At 41.8% G+C, this 23,372-nt stretch overlaps 1 protein-coding gene across 1 annotated transcript in view; it reads right to left on the bottom strand.

Annotated features, from left to right (window-relative positions):
• LOC118378948 (echinoderm microtubule-associated protein-like 1) overlaps window positions 1-16,068 on the bottom strand; it is a 97,449-nt gene extending 81,381 nt beyond the window's left edge. The window contains exon 1 of the mRNA XM_052485822.1: window positions 15,884-16,068. Within this exon, the coding sequence (XP_052341782.1) occupies window positions 15,884-15,917 (34 nt within the window). The 5' untranslated portion in view covers window positions 15,918-16,068. The remainder of the gene's footprint in view (window positions 1-15,883) is intronic.
• Window positions 16,069-23,372: the final 7,304 nt, after the last annotated feature.

Below are 23,372 nucleotides of genomic sequence, written 5' to 3'. Positions count from 1 at the left end.
ATCATAACATGACCAGCCAGTATCATAACATAACCAGCCAGTATCATAACATAACCAGCCAGTATCATAACATAACCAGCCAGTATCATAATATAACCATTCAGTATCATAATATAACCAGCCAGTATCATAATATAATCAGCCAGTATCATAACCTGACCAGACAGTATCATAATATAACCAGCCAGTATCATAACATAACCAGCCAGTATCATAATATAATCAGCCAGTATCATAACATGACCAGCCAGTATCATAACATAACCAGCCAGTATCATAACATAACCAGCCAGTATCACAACATAACCAGCCAGTATCATAATATAAACAGCCAGTATCATAATATAACCAGACAGTATCACAACATAACCAGCCAGTATCATAATATAAACAGACAGTATCATAACATAACCAGCCAGTATCATAATATAACCAGACAGTATCATAATATAACCAGACAGTATCATAATATAACCAGCCAGTATCACAACATAACCATTCAGTATCATAATATAACCAGCCAGTATCATAATATAATCAGCCAGTATCATAACATGACCAGCCAGTATCATAACATAACCAGCCAGTATCATAATATAATCAGCCAGTATCATAACATGACCAGCCAGTATCATAACATAACCAGCCAGTATCATAACATAACCAGCCAGTATCATAACATAACCAGCCAGTATCATAATATAACCATTCAGTATCATAATATAACCAGCCAGTATCATAATATAATCAGCCAGTATCATAACCTGACCAGACAGTATCATAATATAACCAGCCAGTATCATAACATAACCAGCCAGTATCATAATATAATCAGCCAGTATCATAACATGACCAGCCAGTATCATAACATAACCAGCCAGTATCATAACATAACCAGCCAGTATCACAACATAACCAGCCAGTATCATAATATAAACAGCCAGTATCATAATATAACCAGACAGTATCACAACATAACCAGCCAGTATCATAATATAAACAGACAGTATCATAACATAACCAGCCAGTATCATAATATAACCAGACAGTATCATAATATAACCAGACAGTATCATAATATAACCAGCCAGTATCACAACATAACCAGCCAGTATCATAACATAACCAGCCAGTATCATAACATAACCAGCCAGTATCATAATATAACCAGACAGTATCACAACCAGACAGTATCATAACATAACCAGCCAGTATCATAATATAACCAGACAGTATCATAATATAACCATTCAGTATCATAACATAACCAGCCAGTATCATAACATAACCATTCAGTATCATAATATAACCAGCCAGTATCATAATATAATCAGCCAGTATCATAACATAACCAGCCAGTATCATAACATAACCATTCAGTATCATAATATAACCAGCCAGTATCATAATATAATCAGCCAGTATCATAACATGACCAGCCAGTATCATAACATAACCAGCCAGTATCATAATATAACCATTCAGTATCATAATATAACCAGCCAGTATCATAATATAACCAGCCAGTATCATAATATAACCAGCCAGTATCATAATATAACCAGACAGTATCATAATATAACCAGCCAGTATCACAACATAACCAGCCAGTATCATAACATAACCAGCCAGTATCATAACATAACCAGCCAGTATCATAATATAACCAGACAGTATCACAACCAGACAGTATCATAACATAACCAGCCAGTATCATAATATAACCAGACAGTATCATAATATAACCATTCAGTATCATAACATAACCAGCCAGTATCATAACATAACCATTCAGTATCATAATATAACCAGCCAGTATCATAATATAATCAGCCAGTATCATAACATAACCAGCCAGTATCATAACATAACCATTCAGTATCATAATATAACCAGCCAGTATCATAATATAATCAGCCAGTATCATAACATGACCAGCCAGTATCATAACATAACCAGCCAGTATCATAATATAACCATTCAGTATCATAATATAACCAGCCAGTATCATAATATAACCAGACAGTATCATAATATAACCAGCCAGTATCATAACATAACCATTCAGTATCATAACATAACCATTCAGTATCATAACATAACCAACCAGTATCATAACATAACCATTCAGTATCATAATATGACCAGCCAGTATCATAATATGACCAGCCAGTATCATAACATGACCAGCCAGTATCATAACATAACCAGCCAGTATCATAACATAACCAGCCAGTATCATAACATAACCAACCAGTATCATAACATAACCAGACAGTATCACAACCAGACAGTATCATAATATGACCAGCCAATACCACAGTACACCAAAGTGCCTCATTTTTAGCCAGCAGCAGACCACCCTGCATCCCACTGCTGTTTGCCTCTGAATCTAAGCAGTGTTGGTCCTGGTCGGTTCCTGGATGAGGGCCAGTAGGAGGCACTCTTTCCTCTGGTCTAAAAACAAATATCCCAATGCCCCAGGGCAGTGATTGGGGACATTGTTGGGTGCCGTCTTACGGGTGTTCTGACTCTCTGGTCACTAAAGATCCCATGGCACTTATTATGAGAGTAGGGGTGTTAACCTGGTGTCCTGCCTCTCTGTGGTCACTAAAGATCCCATGGCACTTATTATGAGAGTAGGGGTGTTAACCTGGTGTCCTGCCTCTCTGTGGTCACTAAAGATCCCATGGCACTTATTATGAGAGTAGGGGTGTTAACCTGGTGTCCTGCCTCTCTGTGGTCACTAAAGATCCCATGGCACTTATTATGAGAGTAGGGGTGTTAACCTGGTGTCCTGCCTCTCTCTGGTCACTAAAGATCCCATGGCACTTATTATGAGAGTAGGGGTGTTAACCTGGTGTTCTGGCTACATTCCCAATCTGGCCCTCGTACCATCATGGCAACCTAATCATCCCCAGCTTCCAATTGGGTCATTCATAGCCCTGTAACTTTTCCCCAGATTGTTGCTGTAAATGGGAATAATACCAACTATAGTCACATGCTTTTTACAGTATAACAATACTAAATATAGTGTTTACATTCTAGTGAGTATCGTAACAACAACAACAATAATGTGATTCTGTGGGCTGACATCTCTGAGCAAAGTTACAAAGAGAGATGGATTATTCTCAAACTGTCTAAACAAGCCACTATTAAACCAGGTTAAAAAACCCAGACCAAGGTCAAGTACAGTGAGGGGACTTTTCCCCAGATTGTTGCTGTAAATGGGAATGTGTTCTTTGTCAACTTACCTGGTAAAATAAAAACTAATAAAAACAATGTCAAACACAGGGACTTGGAACAGAGGGAATATTATATTCCTATTGATTTCATTGTGTGAGTTCTCTTCTAATGTCACGGGTTCAGCACAGAAGCATTGTCATGGTACTGTGTTCAGAGAAGTGCTAGTGCCAAATCATAGTAGCTAAGGTTCTTGTGATTTATGAATCTGGGTCACAGTAGTTGTTCTGGCTTAGTCTTCCGTCACAGTCTAGTTGTGCATTATGTGCAGACTTGAAAAATGAATTTCCATTTCCTATCTTACTACTACCTCACTATCATGATGTCTGTCCTTGATCCACGTGGTTACTAACACCAACAAAAGGGCTACTACTAGAAACAGTTCAACTACCTAGTACATTGTTCTCTCTAATTCAAGGTTAAGTGAATCTGTTTTGGGGGAGCCATTGTTCTCATCACAGAGGCATCAAACAAAGTGCCCTGTCTCCTCCTCCTCCCTCTCTCTCCCTCTCTCCCTCTCTCTCCCCCTCTCCCCCTCTCTCTCCCTCTCTCCCCCTCCCCCCTCTCTCCCTCTCTCTCTCTCTCTCTCCCCCTCTCTCCCCCTCTCTCCCTCTCTCTCCCCCTCTCTCTCCCTCTCTCTCCCTCTCCCCCTCTCTCTTTCTCTGCTTCATCTCAATAGCATAAAGTGGCTTCTTCTCCTCGTCTCCATGCTTTAATCTCTAACGATGGGATAGAAATTGGAGGAGGATGCCAATTCCTCATAGAGATCCACCATATAGCTTTCATCTTCCTAGGTTTTCTAATAAGTGCCGTTGAAGGAGAAGAGATGAGGAGACGAGGACAGGAAATTGCTATTAAGACGACTGAGATCCCCACTCTGAGATGCAGCCTCAGGCAGATGGAGGAACCTGCCCTTGGAATGGAAATAGACGGTAATCCTGAGGAGGCTGTGGATAGGCACATTACAGTCAGCACAGTACAGTAGATAGAGCTACATGAAAATGATATTAAACCTTCAATCAAAGCACCAAAGGATCTGGGTGTGAAACACAGTTATTGAACTATTCCAAAAGGTAACTTTGAAGCTGAATCTTTAAATCAAATTAAAAAAAATAAAAAAATGTCCAATTGAAATTGACTTCGGTCTTTGACGACAACATCAACACTTGATCTGGCTCTGTCAAACATCTTGTAGATGTCAAGATGAGATTGTTTAGTGTGTCAGTCAGGCTGGCGCGGACCTCACCACAGGAACCGACAGAGCCTCGTTAGTCCAGCCTGACACAGCCCAAAATAACACAGGATGGATCCCAAATTGCACTCTCTACCCTATATAGCGAGGGCAACACGGTACCATCTGGGGCGTGGGAACACACACACACACAGCACGCCACGTCCCATCACACTGGCATGTATCTGGCTCTGACTGTGTGTGTTTACTAATGAGGTTGATGATCTCTTCAAATCACAAGTGTTAAACAGCAAGAGGTCATATACACTATTTGCTGCCTGTGATTTGGCTGTGAGCACAGTACTGACAAGTCCTATTCAATGCAATTAAACGTTATTCATCTTTGACGGGCAATTATAGCGACTCATTTTGTAGATACAATGCACAATTCATTTCCCTGTGTAACTGCCGTTCACCATATATCATCGTCCTGACCTTCAAAGCTAAGTCCTACGTCCACAGTACCCTCTGGGCTTCCATGGATTCCTTCTAGTCAGCCAATGACGTCATAAAGGTCTCTATGCACCTCAATAAGAAAATGGGCTCAACATGCTCACAAATGAACTTGTAAAGATGCACACAGATGCACACAGATGCACACACACACACACACACACACACACACACACACACACACACACACACACACACACACACACACACACACACACACACACACACACACACACACACACACACACACACACACACACACACACACACACACACACACACACACACACACACACATCACTGGCTGATCTATCTCTCCCCATTTAGGCCAACTGAGCTGATGATGTCATTGAAGTGTGGATTAAGTTCTATAAACCAGGCTTGCAGCAGGGAGGCTGTCATAGGATGCTACCTTTCCAACAAGTCAGTTTGTCAAATGTCTGCCCTGCTAAAGCTGCCCCGGGTCAACTATAAGTGCTGTGTAAACATCTAGGAACAACAATGACTCAGCCGCGGGGTGGTAGGCCACACAAGGGCTACCACCTCGCTTCAGTACTCAACGGGACCGCTGAGTACTGAAGTACTGAACCTCTGTCCATGGTTTTACTGTCAAAATGTAACGAGTACTTCTGGGTGTCTGTGAAAATGTATGGAGTTAAAATGACATTATTTTCTTTAGGAACATAGTGGAGTAAAATTTGTCAAAACTATAAATAGTAAAGTACAGATCCCCAAAAAAACTACTTAAGTAGTACTTTAAATTATTTTTTACTTAAGTACTTTACACCACTGGACACAGTTAGGTCAGAAGATGTATAGAATTGCTTTAAAACTGCTGCATGTTCTTTTCACCCCGTGACAAAATGTGTAGAGTTGCAGGTAATCAGCTTTAAACCTGCAACATTCTCTCCACCAACCAGAGGGTTGTGAACCGTTTGTGTCATGAATAGGGCTTGTGCCTATAGAAATAGACGTGGCGAGGGGCATGGAATGTTGCCCAATGCTGAAAGTGGGGCCCCCTTCGAGTGAAAAAGTTTGGGGACCCCTGGACTACAGAGTGCAGACATTCCAGTGGACACTGGATACAGTACTTCATCACTGGGTAGACTGGGTCCAATAGGTCCGTACCATTTGTATTTTCTGAGGCGTGCGATGCTTCATGTTCTGTGAAGCGACTACAATATTAATCACATCTGACTTGGCCGCTCTGAATTTGTGTTTGTCCCCTCCCCCACTTCCTGTACAGATAGGAACACACACACACACACACACACACACACACACACGCACAGACACAGACACAGACACACACACACACACACACACACACACACACACACACACACACACACACACACACACACACACACACACACACACACACACGCACACGCACGCACGCGCGCACACACACACACACACACACACACACACTTATTATGCATCTGACACAGGCTTTGAATGCATCACTTGGAACGAAACTCAAGTAATCTCAGCTAGACCTACAGTCAAAAGGCACACAGACACAGTATTTGAAATCAATACAGCCAAGAATAAACAGCAGCTTGTGAAACCATGCATCTCAGCATCCACGGTTGAGGACATTCCAATGTACTGTATACAATGTCATAAACCACATTTACATCAATGTTGTGTATAAACCCTAGATGACTGAAGCCACCGCGCAGCCATCTTGATACTTTTGGAAGCTAATATAAATGCATTTATTAAATGTCTACATTTGTTTTTGAAACATTTATTATATTACAGACACCTTAATGAATACTTTGAAATGATATTGTGTGAGCTAAACAAAACAAAAAAATAGGAACAAATATCTAATGTTGCTGTCCCCACTACAACAACAAAATACTTACATACGTTGCCCTTGAAACATTTAATTGATCTACTGTAGAATTCCATTCATTCTTATGGAGGACTGCTCCTACTGGGGAGTACCAATATGGCCGACCGCTGGCTACAAAGCCTCTCAATGGCCAATACACAGCTTCAGCATTCCAGGGTTTACACACGTCATTGGTTTCCGTCCAACCATTTCATTAAGATGAATTACTTGAAAAAAGTCACGACTGGCCTGATGAAAATGCCTGAACTGTATAACTGCCGGCAAGACAGTTTGTTTGTTTTTGACACGGTGGGATCTTTTTGTGTCTGTAAAGTGTATTATGCGAGAAAGAGCAGTGGAAACGCCTATGCTCAAATATTGATATAATAGCCATCATATCGAAGTAAACTTCACACAATGATATGTTGTGTGGTCCTCCCACTATGACTCGGAAAAACCATGCAGTTTATTAGGCTATTTATTAAATAAGTTATGATGAACTTCAAAGGGTGGTGGATGTGTACCCACCTAGCAAAATGCAGTTGAAAAGACGACTAGGCTTGACTACCAATCTACGTTCGGTTTTGGTTGAAAGTTGAAAAGACGTGTTTTTCATATCGTTGAAAATATGTATTTTTTATGTTGAAAAAACGACTATGTAAAGACGTCCATCTACGTTCGGTTTTGGTTAAAAGTTTGTTGTTTCGTTTAACGTACTTGCATACACATGGACACAGTATAAAAAAATTGGTCTGGGATTTTTTTAAATTAACAATCATACATCACTCCAGTATCTACAGACAGTATTTATTTACAACATTCAAGTGCTAATAGTCTTTATTCCACTACTAAAGAAGCATGACTCAAATCACCTACACATATTTCAAACATCCAGCCTGACAAAATATACATTTTTAATTATTCCATGGCTCACCATTAAGTGAATTATTGACAGTTAACAGTTATACCACTGGAATGATAATATCAGTAGCTAGCTATTACAGTTGTCACTCAGTAATAAAGTGAAGTTCATCACAGCTTAACAAAACTCTGGTAACAGAATGCACAGCTCTCTCAGTTTGGAACTGCAAATGTTTAAACAAAATGTGGACCTGATTCATGATTTTGCACGCTTAAATGTTTGACTGAGGAGGAATAGGTTTTGTTGTGTCCTATTCACAACTGTCTTGGTGTGTTTGGACCATTCTAGTTTGTTGGTGATGTGGACACCAAGGAACTTGAAGCTCTCAACCTGCTCCACTGCAGCCCCATCAATGAGTATGGGGATGTGCTCAGTCCTCTTTTTCCTGTAGTCCACAATAATCTCCTTTGTCTTGATTACGTTGAGTGATAGGTTGTTATTCTGGCACCATAATGATGGTGTTGGAGTCGTGCCCGGCTGTGCAGTCGTGGGTGAACAGGGAGTACAGGAGGGGACTGAGAACACACCTCTGAGGGGCTCCAGTGTTGAGGATCAGCATGGCGGATGTGCTACTATCTACCCTCACCACTTGGGGGCGGCCCATCAGGAAGTCCAGGATCCAGTTGCAGAGGGAGGTGTTTAGTCCCAGGGTCCTTAGTTTAGTGATGAGTTTTGTGGGCACTATGGTGTTGAACGATGAGCAGTAGTCAATGAACAGCATTCTAACGTAGGTGCTCCTTTTGTCCAGGTGGGAAAGGGCAGTGTGGAGTGCGATTGAGATTGTGTCCTCTGTGGATCTGTTGTTGCGGTATGCGAATTGGAGTGGGTCTAGGATTTCCACCATGATGGTGTTGATGTGAGCCATGACCACCCTTTCAAAGCATTTCATGGCTACCGACGTGAGTGCTATGAAGCGGTAGTCTTAGGCCACAATAGACGTCATATCACTAGGGGTACTTGTCGGCAAGCAACAGAGGGATGTTTGACATCGGTGGCACAGAAACTATCCCCATCCCCATGTACTGTCTGCAGCTCTCTGAGTTAAAACTGATGGCTATTTGTCACACACGCAGAACTGTCAACTCTCATCACATGTATAATACATCTCAGTTACACCAGGCAGGTACCCAATCTGCCACCTCCTCCACCACCTCCTCCACCACCCTCCTACTCATCCTTTGTTTCTTGCTCCAGGATGACTGTGGTATGAGCCAGCACTGCAAATCAATTGGAGAGTAAAGGGATTGATTGCATCAAAGAAAAACATATATTTTTTTACTGCTGCTCTTTAATTATTTGTTACTTTTATTATTATTTATTTTTTTGGGGGGGGGGTATTTTTCTTAAAACTGCATTGTTGGTTAAGGGCTTGTAAGTCAGCATTTCAGCTGTTGTATTCGGGGTATGTGACAAATATAAATGGATTTGGTTTGATTTGAAACAGAGAATCATGTGTCTTGGACATGGTCTAAAGGTAGATCAAATCCAATTTTATTAGTCCCATGCATCAAATACAACAGGTGAAACCTTACAGTGAAATGCTTACTTACTTAGATATGGTGTGCTGTGGATTCTATCACTCAATATAGCTGACATCGTGATTACAGCCTACAATATGTCATGTTTTAGTTAATATGCTTCATAAAGAGTAATGTATACTCTTACCAAAGGCAATAAGTGTCTATAAAAGGCATCAGACCTCAAAATAATCTCTGTCCATATTACAGTTCTTGAAAGCCTTACAGTTTCCACTACTTTTGATAATGTTTTTCCAGTCAGGTACTTTCCTTCGTACAATAAGACGCTGAAATGGTCTCACATTCGTTCTTATGCTTTGTTGCCACGACAAACCACAATCATTTCCACTTCCAACCAGCTTCCAGCCTTTGCTCATACTGAAGGAATGTACACATTTGTAAACATGTGTGCACACTGACACCTAGTGGTAGGGAGTTGTAGCGCATGAAACTGTCACAGTTGGTGGGCAAGTGTCACAGTCTTAACTCTGTCTAGTTCTACTATTTCTCATCTTGAAATCAGATTTTAAACTTAACCCTAACATTAACACCACCATTAACCTGATGTCTAACCCTAACCTTCAATTAAGACCAAAAGCTACATTTTGTTTTCATACATTTTTAGGATAGCCAATTTTGACTTTGCCACTTGCCCCTCTAGTGGAACCCCCCCCACCCGTCTTGGGTTCTCAGCTGAACATATCGACCACAGCAGGCTCCATGGGAACGACAATCTCAATGCTCTTTTTTAGCATTTAGAAAACGTTAAGACTCCTCACTTGCGATACGTTTTTTGAAAAATAAAGCCCTCTACATTCACATCATACCAAAATAATTTCACAAATGCAAAAATTATACACATACTGTACACTGTTTTAATCGGTTTTAACACAGTTGCAGCCAACAGACTTTTTCAGTTACGTCACTATTGTGGCGTCCTTCTTCCATTACATACAGGTGTTCGGAGATGCTTCGATTGAGATTGAGATGCTAATTTATAACAGGTTGTCACCTCTGTCTTCTGTTAACAAGCGCTGTAACATGGAAATATGGCTGTGTGGATACCCTAACATTCTTAAAGGTGTGTAGTTATTTAACCTTTTTGTCTTGTGGAACAATTGATGTTGAACATTCCTGGTGTTTGTCATCCCTTGACGCAGACGCAGCCGAGAACGTGGTGAAACAGAGGTGACACAGTTCTTTTAAACTTTGATTTAGAGTCTTTACCTGACAAAGTCATGATATACAGTTGAAATCGGAAGTTTACATACACTTAGGTTGGAGTTATTAAAACTCGTTTTTCAACCACTCCACAAGTTTCTTGTTAATAAATTATAGTTTTGGCAAGTCGGTTAGGACATCTACTTTGTGCATGACACAAGTAATTTTTCCAACAGTTGTTTACAGATTATTTCACTTCCAATTCACTGTATCACAATTCCAGTGGGTCAGAAGTTCACATACACTAAGTTGACTGTGCCTTTAAACAGCTTGGAAAATTCCAGAAAATGATGTCATGGTTTTAGAAGCTTCTGATAGGCTAATTGACATCATTTGAGTCAATTGGAGGTGTACCTGTGGATGTATTTCAAGGCCTACCTTCAAGCTCAGTGCCTTTTTGCTTAACATCATGGGAAAATCCAAATTAATCAGCCAAGACCTCAGAAAGAAATTGTAGACTTCCACAAGTCTGGTTCATCCTTGGGAGCAATTTCCAAATGCCTGAAGGTACCATGTTCATCTGCACAAACAATATTACGCAAGTATAAACACCATGGGACCACGCAGCTGTCATACCGCTCAGGAAGGAGACGCGTTCTGTCTCCTAGAGATGAACGTACTTTGGTGCGAAAAGTGCAAATCAATCCGAGAACAACAGCAAAGGACCTTGTGAAGATGCTGGAGGTACAAAAGTATCTATATCCATAGTAAAATGAGTCCTATATCGAAAATAACCTGAAAGGCCTCGCAGCAAGGAAGAAGCCACTGCTCCAAAACCGCCATAAAAAAGCCAGACGACAGTCTGCAACTGCATATGGGGACAAAGATCATACTTTTTGGAGAAATGTCCTTTGGTCTGATGAAACAAAAATAGAACTGTTTGGCCATAATGACCATCGTTATGTTTGGAGGAAAAAGGGGGAGGCTTGCAGGCCAAAGAACACCATCCCAACCGTGAAGCACGGGGATGGCAGCATCATGTTGTGGGGGTGCTTTGCTGCAGGAGGGACTGGTGCACTTCAAAAAAATTGATGGCAACATGAGAAGGGAAAAATCTGTGGATATATTGAAGCAACATCTCAAGATATCAGTCAGGAAGTTGAAGCTTGGTCGCAAATGGGTCTTCCAAATGGACAATGACCCCAAGCATACTTCCAAAGTTGTGGCAAAACGGCTTAAGGACAACATAGTCAAGGTATTGGATTGGCCATCACAAAGCCCTGACCTCAATCCCAGAAAATTTGTGGGCAGAACTGAAAAAGCGTGTGCGAGCAAGGAGGCCTACAAACCTGACTCAATTACACCAGCTCTGTCAGGAGGAATGTGCCAAAATTCACACAACTTGTTGTGGGAAGCTTGTGGAAGGCTACCCGAAATGTTTGAATCAAGTTAAACAATTTAAAGGCAATGCTACAAAATACTAATTGAGTGTATGTAAACTTCTGACCCACTGGGAATGGGTCTATTTCTATTGTTCTGAAATGTCACATTCTTAAAATAAAGTGCTGATCCTAACTGACCTAAGACAGGGAATTGTTTTACTCTGATTAAATGTCAGGAATTGTGAAAAACTGATTTTAAATATATTTCGCTAAGGTGTATGTAAACTTCCGACATCAACTGTGTGAGTTATGCTGTTAGAGCTTTTGTGCCGAATGCAGTGAGGTGTTTCAGGTGTCACATTTACGGTCACAGCAGTGTGTAGGAGAGAGAATCCAAATATGTGGGAATTGTGCAGGAGGACATGGGACAGAGGAATGTGTAGTTTCGGTGGAAAACTACTGTTGGGGTGCTCATGTTGCTGGGAATCGGAGGTGTCCGGTGCGTGAGGCAGGTTGAGGTTGCCAGGTTTAGAGTAGTGCAGAAAGTGTCCTTTGCTGAGGCATTTAAGAAAGTAGAGGAGGATGGGTCAAGGGTGAGTGATTCTGAGAGGATTCCTGTGAATAGTAGGTCAGTGCAGAACAGAGATATAGGCAAACGAGTGATATGTTTCAGCAAGGTTGGCTTGTTCGTCTTCATAGCAATGGTTATCAGCTGTACCGCAGAGATGAAAGTCACCGAAAATAGATGTTTTGGTGGCAGCTGCAGAGAAGTATTTGGGGGTACGAGATTTGACTTCAGAAGAGTTACAGGGTGTATTGAGTGAGTGGTGTCTCGTTCTTTCAGGTCGTTGGCCTGGGGTAGGATCTGATAGGGTTAAAGTAGTGGAATAAGGTGATGGATTTTAATAGTATAGGGTTAGTTGGTAGGGTAGCCTCATTAAAAATAGATTTTAATTTTTTATATATACACAGTGCATTCATAAAGTATTCAGATCCCTTGACTTTTTCCACATTTTGTTACATTACAGCCTTATTCTGAAATGGATTAAATAGCTTTTTCTCTCAACAATCTACGCACAATACGCCATAATGAAAAAGCAAAAACAAATGTAAAAAAAATAAAAAATGGAAATATCACTTTTACATAAGTATTCGGACCCAATGTACTTTGTTGAAGCTCCTTTGGCAGCGATTACAGCCTCCAGTCTTCTTGGGTATGACACTACAAGCTTGGCACACCTGTATTTGGGGAGTTTCACCCATTCTCCTCTGCAGATCCTCTCAAGCACTGTCAGGATGGATGGGGAGTGTTGCTGCACAGCTACTTTCTGGTCTGTCCAGAGATGCTTGATCGGGTTCAAGTCCGGCCTCTGGCTGGACCACTCAAGGACATTCAGAGACTTGTCCCGAAGCCACTCCTCCTGTTGTCTCGGTTGTGTGCTTAGGGTTGTTGTCCTGTCGGCAGGTGAACAGTCACCCCAATAAATGTTTTGTCATACTGTCAGCCAATCAGCATTCAGAGGTCGAACCATCCAGTTAATTGCGCGGTGTAGCCTATTTATGTAGGCCACCCGGATAATAGCTGTCCCATTCTTTCTGCCATGATTCCACCATAAATCTTCATGTGCACAAAGAACATATGCCACAACGACCTAATCGTTGGCATAGCAGTTTTCCATCTATCAATAGATCCGGTCCGGACAGAGATACTCCTCAAGGGAAGAGAATAGGAGTTTCTGCTCTTGTCAACCTATTTCTATTATTAAACCTCTGCTATGCCATTCTCTTGCTTGAAGGTGGAGCTGCTTCTCATAGGTGAATCTTTTCTTCTTCTTTATTTCCATGGCCATACATTAGCCAAGTAGCCTATGAATAAAGGTTTATTATGGTCTACCCACTCCTGTTTTTCGAGCGAGAGGCAGCTTGATGTACAAGTACACTGGACAGGACATGAGTCTATCCACAGGGTCTTACACCCAATCTGAGCAGAGACACGTCGGGTCCCATTTTTACAGTCTATGGTATGACTTAACCCGGGGACCGAACGGCCAACCTTCAAATTTAAAGGCGGACACCACAAGGACACTGAGTTGGTTAATGAAAAAACAAAACTCATTCAAATTAAATAAACATACATCAGAATATATTTCCGATTTGTTTTATTTTCATTAACTGTATGTCTCACAACATATTTAGGACTTTCAATTTAACTAATCAAGTCAGTTAAGAACAAGAATTCTTATTTAGCCTACCCCAGACGACACCCTATGGGACTCCCAATCACAGCCAGATGTGATACAGCCTGGATTCAAACCAGGGTTACTGTAGTGGTGCCTGTAGCACTGAGATGCAGTGCCTTAGACCTCTGCGCCACTCGGGGAGCCCAAGGATGAGCCATGAAGATGTCTTGAACATGCCCATGTCCCTTTTTCTCAACTTACAGTCTGCTTAGCTAGTTTAGTGCTACACAGTTTTGATTTAGTATAGCTATGGAGTGAGAGTGCTGGGAGTGAGGAAGTGAAGGGACTATCCCAGACCCCATGGGGAGGGCAGAGGTGACAGCTCATTGTATCTCCTCCCCTGTCGGTGCTGCTGTCAACCTACAGCTCTTCTCAGTCTCATGCTGTACTTGTGTGAAATGAGCCCTCACTTAATGCCCGTCAGTCACACCAGATACGTGGGCAAACATAAACACACAAGCCCATGTGGGAACAGCTCATTACCCTTTGTTTCTGATGTCAGAGAAACTAGAAATGGAAATGAACACTGATTACAGTACATTTAATGACACAGAAATCACTATCGGCCACTCGCTGTGAGGCACTGTCGAGCAGAAAACCATTGTTAAGAACCCCTCCCTCTCTCCTACAAACATGCACACAGTTATGTAAATAAGTCTCCATATGACAGAAAAGTACAGAAAATAAAGTCTCCATATATGGTCACATGAGGGGAAGCTCTCCTCTGGCTGAATATTTGCAGGGTGAGCTGTCCCAGTGGTCTCAGACCAACACAGGAAGGAGCTGATCGGCCCTCTCTGTCTGTCTGCTTGCCCTCTCAGTCTGCTTGCCCTGTCTGCCTGCCTGTCCTCTCAGTCTGCTTGCCCTCTCAGTCTGCTTGCCCTCTCTGCCTGCCTGTCCTCTCAGTCTGCTTGCCCTCTCAGTCTGCTTGCCCTCTCTGTCTGCCTGTCCTCTCAGTCTGCTTGCCCTCTCTGCCTGCCTGTCCTCTCAGTCTGCTTGCCCTCTCAGTCTGCTTGCCCTCTCAGTCTGCTTGCCCTGTCTGTCTGCCTGTCCTCTCAGTCTGCTTGCCCTCTCAGTCTGCTTGCCCTGTCTGTCTGCCTGTCCTCTCAGTCTGCTTGTCCTCTCAGTCTGCTTGCCCTCTCAGTCTGCTTGCCCTGTCTGTCTGCCTGTCCTCTCAGTCTGCTTGCCCTCTCAGTCTGCTTGCCCTCTCAGTCTGCTTGCCCTGTCTGTCTGCATGTCCTCTCAGTCTGCTTGCCCTGTCTGTCTGCTTGCCCTCTCAGTCTGCTTGCCCTCTCTGTCTGCCTGTCCTCTCAGTCTGCTTGCCCTCTCAGTCTGCTTGCCCTCTCAGTCTGCTTGCCCTGTCTGTCTGCCTGTCCTCTCAGTCTGCTTGCCCTCTCAGTCTGCTTGCCCTGTCTGTCTGCCTGTCCTCTCAGTCTGCTTGCCCTCTCAGTCTGCTTGCCCTGTCTGTCTGCTTGTCCTCTCAGTCTGCTTGCCCTCTCAGTCTGCTTGCCCTGTCTGTCTGCCTGTCCTCTCAGTCTGCTTGCCCTCTCTGTCTGCTTGCCCTCTCAGTCTGCTTGCCCTCTCAGTCTGCTTGCCCTGTCTGTCTGCTTGCCCTGTCTGCCTGCCTGTCCCCTCAGTCTGCTTGTCCTCTCAGTCTGCTTGCCCTCTCAGTCTGCTTGCCCTCTCAGTCTGCCTGTCCTCTCAGTCTGCTTGCCTGCCCTGTCTGTCTGCCTGCCCTGTCTGTCTGCCTGCCTGCCTGCCCTGTCTGTCTGCCTGCCCTGTCTGTCTGCCTGTCCCCTCAGTTTGCTTGCTTGCCCTCTCAGTCTGCCTGTCTTTATGCTTGCTTTCCCTCTCTCTCCGTTTGTCTGAATGCCTGTCTGACACTCACCCATAGGAAGTCCCTCGCAGCCGCAGTCTGACATGGTGACGAGGGACTGTTAGTAACGTCTTCTCTCCCCTCCAGCTGTGTCAGAGGGCTCCTGCTTCTCCTCCTCTCACAGAGTGTGTGTGCTGCTCCTCCACTACACGGCAGGCTGTGTGAGACCCTGGAGCGGAGTGGCCACCGTCTAACAGGCCGTGGGTCTGTCTGTCTCTCCGAGTGTGCTTTGACTGCGGGACCCTAAGCATGCCTATCATAACACTAATGTCCAGGCTGCTATTGGACAGTACATCTGTTGGCAGCCCTACCCATCGGGATGACTCAGCTCATTTCATCTTATGAATATTGAGAGGCCTCCTTTCTGAACATAAAAAAAATATGTCAAATCCATGCTTTCTTTTAGATTTTAAATGTCCATACATTTTCGGTACATTTCCTGGAAGATAAATAAATAATCTTGAAAAACAAAGAGACATTTAGCAAATACAAATATTTAGATTTACTTTACTGTTCTTTTTCGTACCGGAGAAACATGATATTGTCGAATGTTACTTTTCAAAGGGAATGTAGCATCCGCAGCAGAGAGAGAGGATTTCATCCTGAATACAGCTGTTGCTTTAAGGAATGATACCTCCTCAGTCGAAAAATACTCCTGCATAAACGTGGGAGTGCTCCTGTGAATACTTTAGTTCTGTTGGCAGAAGTAGTATTGTATTACTACCACTAGAGGGCGCCAATGTTAAATTGCACATTGTATTGGCATTCATGCTTAACACTGCAAAGGCACAATTGTTTGAAAATCTGTCATCTTGTCTCCCAGCCTTTATCTGCACTGATTAGAACAGTTTTGATAGGTGAATACAATATGGTGCTCATCATTAGTGGCTTTTCAGCTGGTCAGTGCAGTGAAGAAGAGGAGGTTAGGTGGCGACAGACTTACATATTTTATATCACCTTTATTTTGACAGGGACTGTTAGGGAGTCTTGCTGAGCCCAAGGTCACTTTTGCAGATGAGCTCTTACACATCAAAACAGTATAAAAAGCCAAACAGAGAAACCAAAACACATTCTTCATGAAAAAAAAATCCTCAATCAGCTGTTTGAAATGCCCTCGAGGCAGCAAATCATTAAAAAAACATTTTTTTGTAGTTTATTCCACAAGGTGGCAAAAAACTCTGTAGAAACCAAAACAAAAAATCCGGAGTTAGCCATTACCGAGACTGGGTATGATAATGATGTTAGATACAGCAGGAGTTTCTTGTAGACGAGCTTTATAAACAAAAAGAGAGCAATGCATCAATCTACCAGACTTTAAAGAGGGACAACCTACTTTCTGATACAGAATGCAGTGAACCTGAACCTGTCGCCTGTAATAAAGTGCTGTGATATACTACATCCAATGGTTTCAGTTCATTGGCAGCTGCATTCACATAGATGTTGTCACCATAATCTAGAACCAGCAGGAATGTTCACTGAATGATCTGCTCTTTGCTATGTATCGAGAGGCGTGACCTATTTTCGAAAGAAGAAGCCCATCTATATTCTCCGTTTCTTAACTAACTCATCAATATGCTTTTTAAAAGATAGCTTTTCGTCAATCCAGATGCCCAGATATTTACAAGTGGGGACACGGTTAGTGTGGGGCACCATCCAGTGTACTAATGCATAATTCTGTCTTTCAGATGGGACGTTAAATGGGTGTCCTGACTCTCTGTGGTCACGAAGGATCCCATGGTCCCTATCGTAAGAGTATCCTGGCTAAATTCCCAATCTGGCCCTCATGCCATCATGGTCACCTAATCATCCCCAGCTTCCAATTGGCTCACTCATCCCCCCCCTCTCCCCTGTAACATTTTGTTGCTGTAAATGAGAATGTGTTCTCAGTCAACGTACCTGGTAAAATAAGGGGGCATTTTTAAAGGAAAAAGATACATTTTTAAGTGTTTTGAAAATGAAATATACTTGGTTTTACCCGCCATTAGCGCAGTTTAAAACCCTGATGATAAATGAGTTCACCGAGGTGTGCAAATGTTTTTTTTTTAATTTGACAAATTTTAACAATTTGTTTATGATGTTTATGATGTTTATGATGTGCATGATGTTTGTGATGTTTGTGATGTTTATGATTTTTATGATGTTTATGATGTGCATGATGTTTGTGATGTTTGTGATGTTTGTGATGTTTGTGATGTTCAGGGTTCCCCTGATTAAATAAAAGTTCATAAATAAACAAGTAAGTTTATGATGTTTGCGATGTTTATGATGTTTGTGATGTTTATGATGTCTGTGATGCCTGCGATGTTTATGATGTCTGTGATGTTTATGATGTCTGTGATGTTTATGATGTCTGTGATGTTTGTGATGTTTATGATGTCTGTGATGCCTGCGATGTTTATGATGTCTGTGATGTTTGTGATGTCTGTGATGTTTGTGATGTTTATGATGTCTGTGATGCCTGCGATGTTTATGATGTTTGTGATGTCTGTGATGGTTGTGATGTTTATGATGTCTGTGATGCCTGCGATGTTTATGATGTCTGTGATGTCTGTGATGTCTGTGATGCCTGCAATGTTTATGATGTCTGTGATGTCTGTGATGTTTGTGATGTTTATGATGTCTGTGATGCCTGCAATGTTTATGATGTCTGCGATGTCTGTGATGTTTGATGTCTGTGATGTTTGTTATGTTTATGATGTCTGTGATGTCTGTGATGTTTATGATGTCTGTGATGTCTGTGATGTTTGTGATGTTTGTGGTGTTGTAATGTAACGTACTTGTTATTGTATTTTGTGTCTTGTAGTTTTATCTTTTATTTTATGTCCTCAGAGCACCATTGAAAATGAGACTCTGGTCTCAATCGGGTTCCCCTGATTAAATAAAAGTTCATAAATAAACAAGTAAGTACCAATTTCAGTTTATTGGAAAGAAAGGATCAAGCAGATCAGCCAAAGTGGATATTTTTTTACATTAATCTTTATTTATTTATTTTAACTTTATTTTACTAGGCAAGTCAGTTAAGAACAAATTCTTATTTACAATGACATCCTACTGTGGAACAGTGGGTTAACTTCCTTGTTCAGGGGCAGAACAACATATTTTTACCTTGTCAGTTGAGGGTTTAATCTAGCAACCTTTTGGTTACTGGCCCAACACTCTAACCACTAGGCTACCTGTCGCCCCAAGCAAGGCATCTAGAACATCACAATTAGAAAGTTGTTGAAATGAACACAAAGATTCACTAGAAGTTGAGGGGATTTTCCAACGAGCCAACTGGAGTCTGAGAGAGGGAAGAGCAGTCGACTGACTGACCAGGGTCAATTAAACCAACATCTCTTTCAAATCAAAGACATGTAGATATAAAATGCTGATTAAAATAATAACTTATCTCATTTTTCTCAGTAATTATGCCAGAGTCTGACACAACTTGCTTAGGCAGGGAAGGAATGGAATTTCCGCACTTTTCGACAAATGAGAAAGAGCCAAAGTGACAATTGAGAAAGTGCTTTGAGGAAGGCAATATAAATACCTCGCAACTGCTATATAATGATGGAAAGTTCACGATTTACAGGATAGGATGGAATATTTAAGTGTAGTGAAAGGGGTGCATTCCAATGAGTCTGTGAGGACCTAATAATTCTACATTTTCTCTGAACAAGTATTTATCATTGCATTATTAACAGATGTGGAAGATATGATCCTATTCAAAACACATTAATCTCCTCATCTTCTTATCACATTATCTGATCACATTATCACATTATTTTATCAGATTATTTCATCAGATTATTTTATCAGATTATTATATTATTTTATTACATTATCTGATTATTTTAGAATATGAGATTATCAGAACATTTTAGCATATTTCTTTTCACAAATCAAAGGTCTGAGCGACGACATGCTTGTTTGAAGTGAGACGCAAGACACATTTCCCTAAAGGGGATGCAATAAAAGTAAACGTTAGTGTTTGAACTGTGTCCAGGCTGGGCTGCCTAGGTTGGACTGAGGTTATTACAGCCCAGTGCTGACAGACAAGCCTTTTAGATTAACACAGCAATATCTTTTTATTTTCATTCATGTCAAATTCACAGGTGAAAACAATGACAAAACATCTCAAAACACATCACCATTGATACCTGATTTGTCTAACTTCTTTGAATTGTTTTATTCCACATTCATTTATCTACTTAAAAGCTACACAAGTATTTTTCTGTGCCACTTGTAGGTCATAGCACCCAAAGCTTGTTGGTGCATTCAACTGAGTTGTTGTTGTGTTGTGTTAAAACATGGCCGCCATGTTGGGTCCGTCAGGATGTTCAAACGTGTACTCATAGGTTCAGACAGAGTTCTCCGTCAGCACTTCTGTGGAGGCCAGGGGAGAGCTGTCTCCAAAGATAATGTTCAGAGAGACCGGAAAGGAATATAGCCTGTCAGCCACTTCAAACCATTTCTGTGACCCTAAACGACAGTAGAGAGTGAGTAGGTTGCTTTATCTAGGCTGGCTGGAGGTTGAGTTGTGTTTTGAAGCAGAAGAGGAAGGGACAGTCGGTTGTGACAGCTCTGGGCAGCTCTCTCAACCGAGCTCAGGCTCCATCCCCCGAGGCCCTGCCTAGACCCCGACCAAAACCCTCCCTCCAACCTTCTTCTTTGATCTCCAACCATTTTTTTTGCAGAAGAGCTTAAGGGTTCTCTCCCAAACAGAACTCAAACCCCCACCGCATAAAACCCTCCCTGCTGACAAAGTCTGGGCTCGGCGCTGACTGTTTTTACGTCTCTAATCGTGGAAGATTACTTTCGCTGGAGGTAATATACTCCACAACCTCAAAGTGTTTTCTCCATTTATGCCCAATAAATGTGATCGTAAAAATATCAATGTTATTAGATGATGCTGTGCAGATGAACTTCCAGGGGAAGACTACAGTTGGGAAGCCAGCAAACATTTAATTATGTGAAATATAATGGAATGATTCTTCTAATTTGCTTTTCTCACTAAATATGTTGGCCTGCATTTAAAAGGGGAATTACGGTGCCAGATTGGCTTCAGGAAAGCTGTGTGTTTACTGGCTCTAAGTTACAGCCTTCCCAGATACATACTAGCCTTCATTTCTAATAATCTGCCTGAAGAAATGGTCTGCCTGAAGTGAGTCAGCTCCATGAGTCATTACCACAGGCAGCCAGCCAAGGATTTGTATTTAATTAATATGACTGACAGCCATTCACTGGCACTATGTTAATGATGCAGCACTTTATGCCCTAATTATCTCCTAATGGTGCTAACTTTTACAGCCCCTCAATGATTCCCTAACTGTTTAATGACTGTTGAGGCAACACGCAAATTAGGGTCTCTCCACAGTGGTGGCAAGGAGGATGTATCCATCGCTGTTCAGCCCTACGCTTGGCGTGTCAGACCACAATCATCAACAGACCAAGTAAATACATAAATACAGTACCAGTCAAACTTTGAACACAACTACTCATTCCAGGGTTTTTTCTACATTGTAGAATAATATTAATATGACATAACACTTTTGGAATCATGTTGTAACCAAAAAAGTGTTTTAAACAAAATCAAAATCAATTTTTTAAAACATTTTTTTAACTAGGCAAGTCAGTTAGGAACAAATTCTTATTTTCAATGACGGCCTAGGAACAGTGGGTTAACTGCCTGTTCAGGGGCAGAACAACAGATTTGTACCTTGTCAGCTTACGGATTTGAACTTGCAACCTTCTGGTTGCTAGTCCACCACTCTAACCACTAGGCTACCCCTCAAAGTAGCCACCCTTTGCCTTGATGACACCTTTGCACACTCTTGTCATTCTCTCAAACAGCTTCACCTGGAATGCTTTTCCAACAGTCTTGAAGGAGTTCCCACATATGCTGAGCACTTGTTGTCAAGATGTGTATGAAGGTGAAGTCAGGTGCAGGAGAGCAGAGTATGATAAATAAAGCACATTTTATTATAGTTCCAAACCGGGAGCACAACAAAATAAACACGCTCAAAAAACGGAACAATAAAGTAAAAGCGCTTAACGAACATCACTTGACATGAAAACAATTACACACCAAACATGATGGGAAACAGAGGCACAAATACAAGTAGATTGATTGGATAAATTAAAACCAGGTGTGTATGAAAACAAGACAAGACAAATGGATATATGAAAAATGGAGTGGCGATGGCTAGAAAGTCGGTGACGTCGAACGCCGCCCGAACAAGGAGAGGAGCCCGAACAAGGAGAGGAGCCGACTACGGCGGAAGTCGTGACACTTATTGGCTGCTTTTCCTTCACTCTGCGGTCAAACTCATCCCAAACCATCTCAATTGGGTTGAGGTCGGGTGATTGTGGAGGCCAGGTCATCTGATGCAGCACTCCATCACTCTCCTTCTTGGCCAAATAGCCCTTACACAGACTGGAGGTGTGTTGGGTCATTGTCCCGTAGAAAAACAAATGATAGTCCCACTAAGCACAAACCAGATGGGATGGCGTATCGCAGCAGAATGCTGTGGTAGCCTCAAGATCTGTGGGTCCCCTGCGGGATGCTGAGTTAACGTAGGCTAATGTGATTAGCATTAGGTTGTAAGTAACAAGAATATTTCCTAGGACATAGACATATCTGATATTGGCAGAAAGCTTAAATTCTTGTTAATCTAACTGCACTGTCCAATTTACAGTAGCTATTACAGTGAAAGAATACCATGCTATTGTTTGAGGAGAGTGCACAGTTATGAACATGAAAATGTATTAATACACCAATTGGGCACATTTGTGCAGTCTTAAAACAAAATTTGGAATATAAATGCAATGGTTCATTGGATCAGCCTAAACCTTTGCGCATACACTGCTGTCATCTAGTGGCCAGAATTTAAATTGTAGCTGGGCTGGAATAATAGATGATGGCCTTTCTCTTGCATTTCAAAGAAGATGGTATAAAAAATATAAAAGAACGGTTGTTTTTTTCTTTGTATTATCTTTTACCAGATCTATTGTGTTATATTCTCCTACATTCCTTTCACATTTCCACAAACTTCAAAGTAGTTCCTTTTAAATGGTACCAATAATATACAAGTCCTTGCTTCAGGGCATGAGTTACAGGCAGTTAGATTTGGGTACGTCATTTTCTGTGAAAATTGAAAAAAAGGGTCCGATCCTGAAGAGGTTTTTAAGTATGCCTAGAATTCTAAATAAATCACAACACTGTCATCAGCCAAACACCCCCACACATAACACCTCGTCCTCCATGCTTTACGCTGGGAACTGCAAATGAGGAGATGATCTGTTCACCTACTCTGAGTTTCAGATAGACACGGCGGTTGGAACCAAGAATCTAACATTTCGGACCAAGGGACAGATTTCCACCGGTCTATGTCCATTGCTCGTGTTTCTTGGCCCAAGCAAGACTCTTCTTCTTATTGGCGTCCTTTAGTAGTGCTTTATTTGCAGCAATTTGACCATGAAGGTCTGATTCACAAAGTCTCCTCTGAACAGTTGTTGTTGA

Source organism: Oncorhynchus keta, chromosome 29 (assembly GCF_023373465.1).
Source record: "Oncorhynchus keta strain PuntledgeMale-10-30-2019 chromosome 29, Oket_V2, whole genome shotgun sequence".
Lineage (NCBI taxonomy): Eukaryota > Metazoa > Chordata > Actinopteri > Salmoniformes > Salmonidae > Oncorhynchus > Oncorhynchus keta.
The sequence above is the reverse complement of the archived record's forward strand: the minus strand, read 5'-3'. Positions and strand labels throughout refer to the sequence as shown.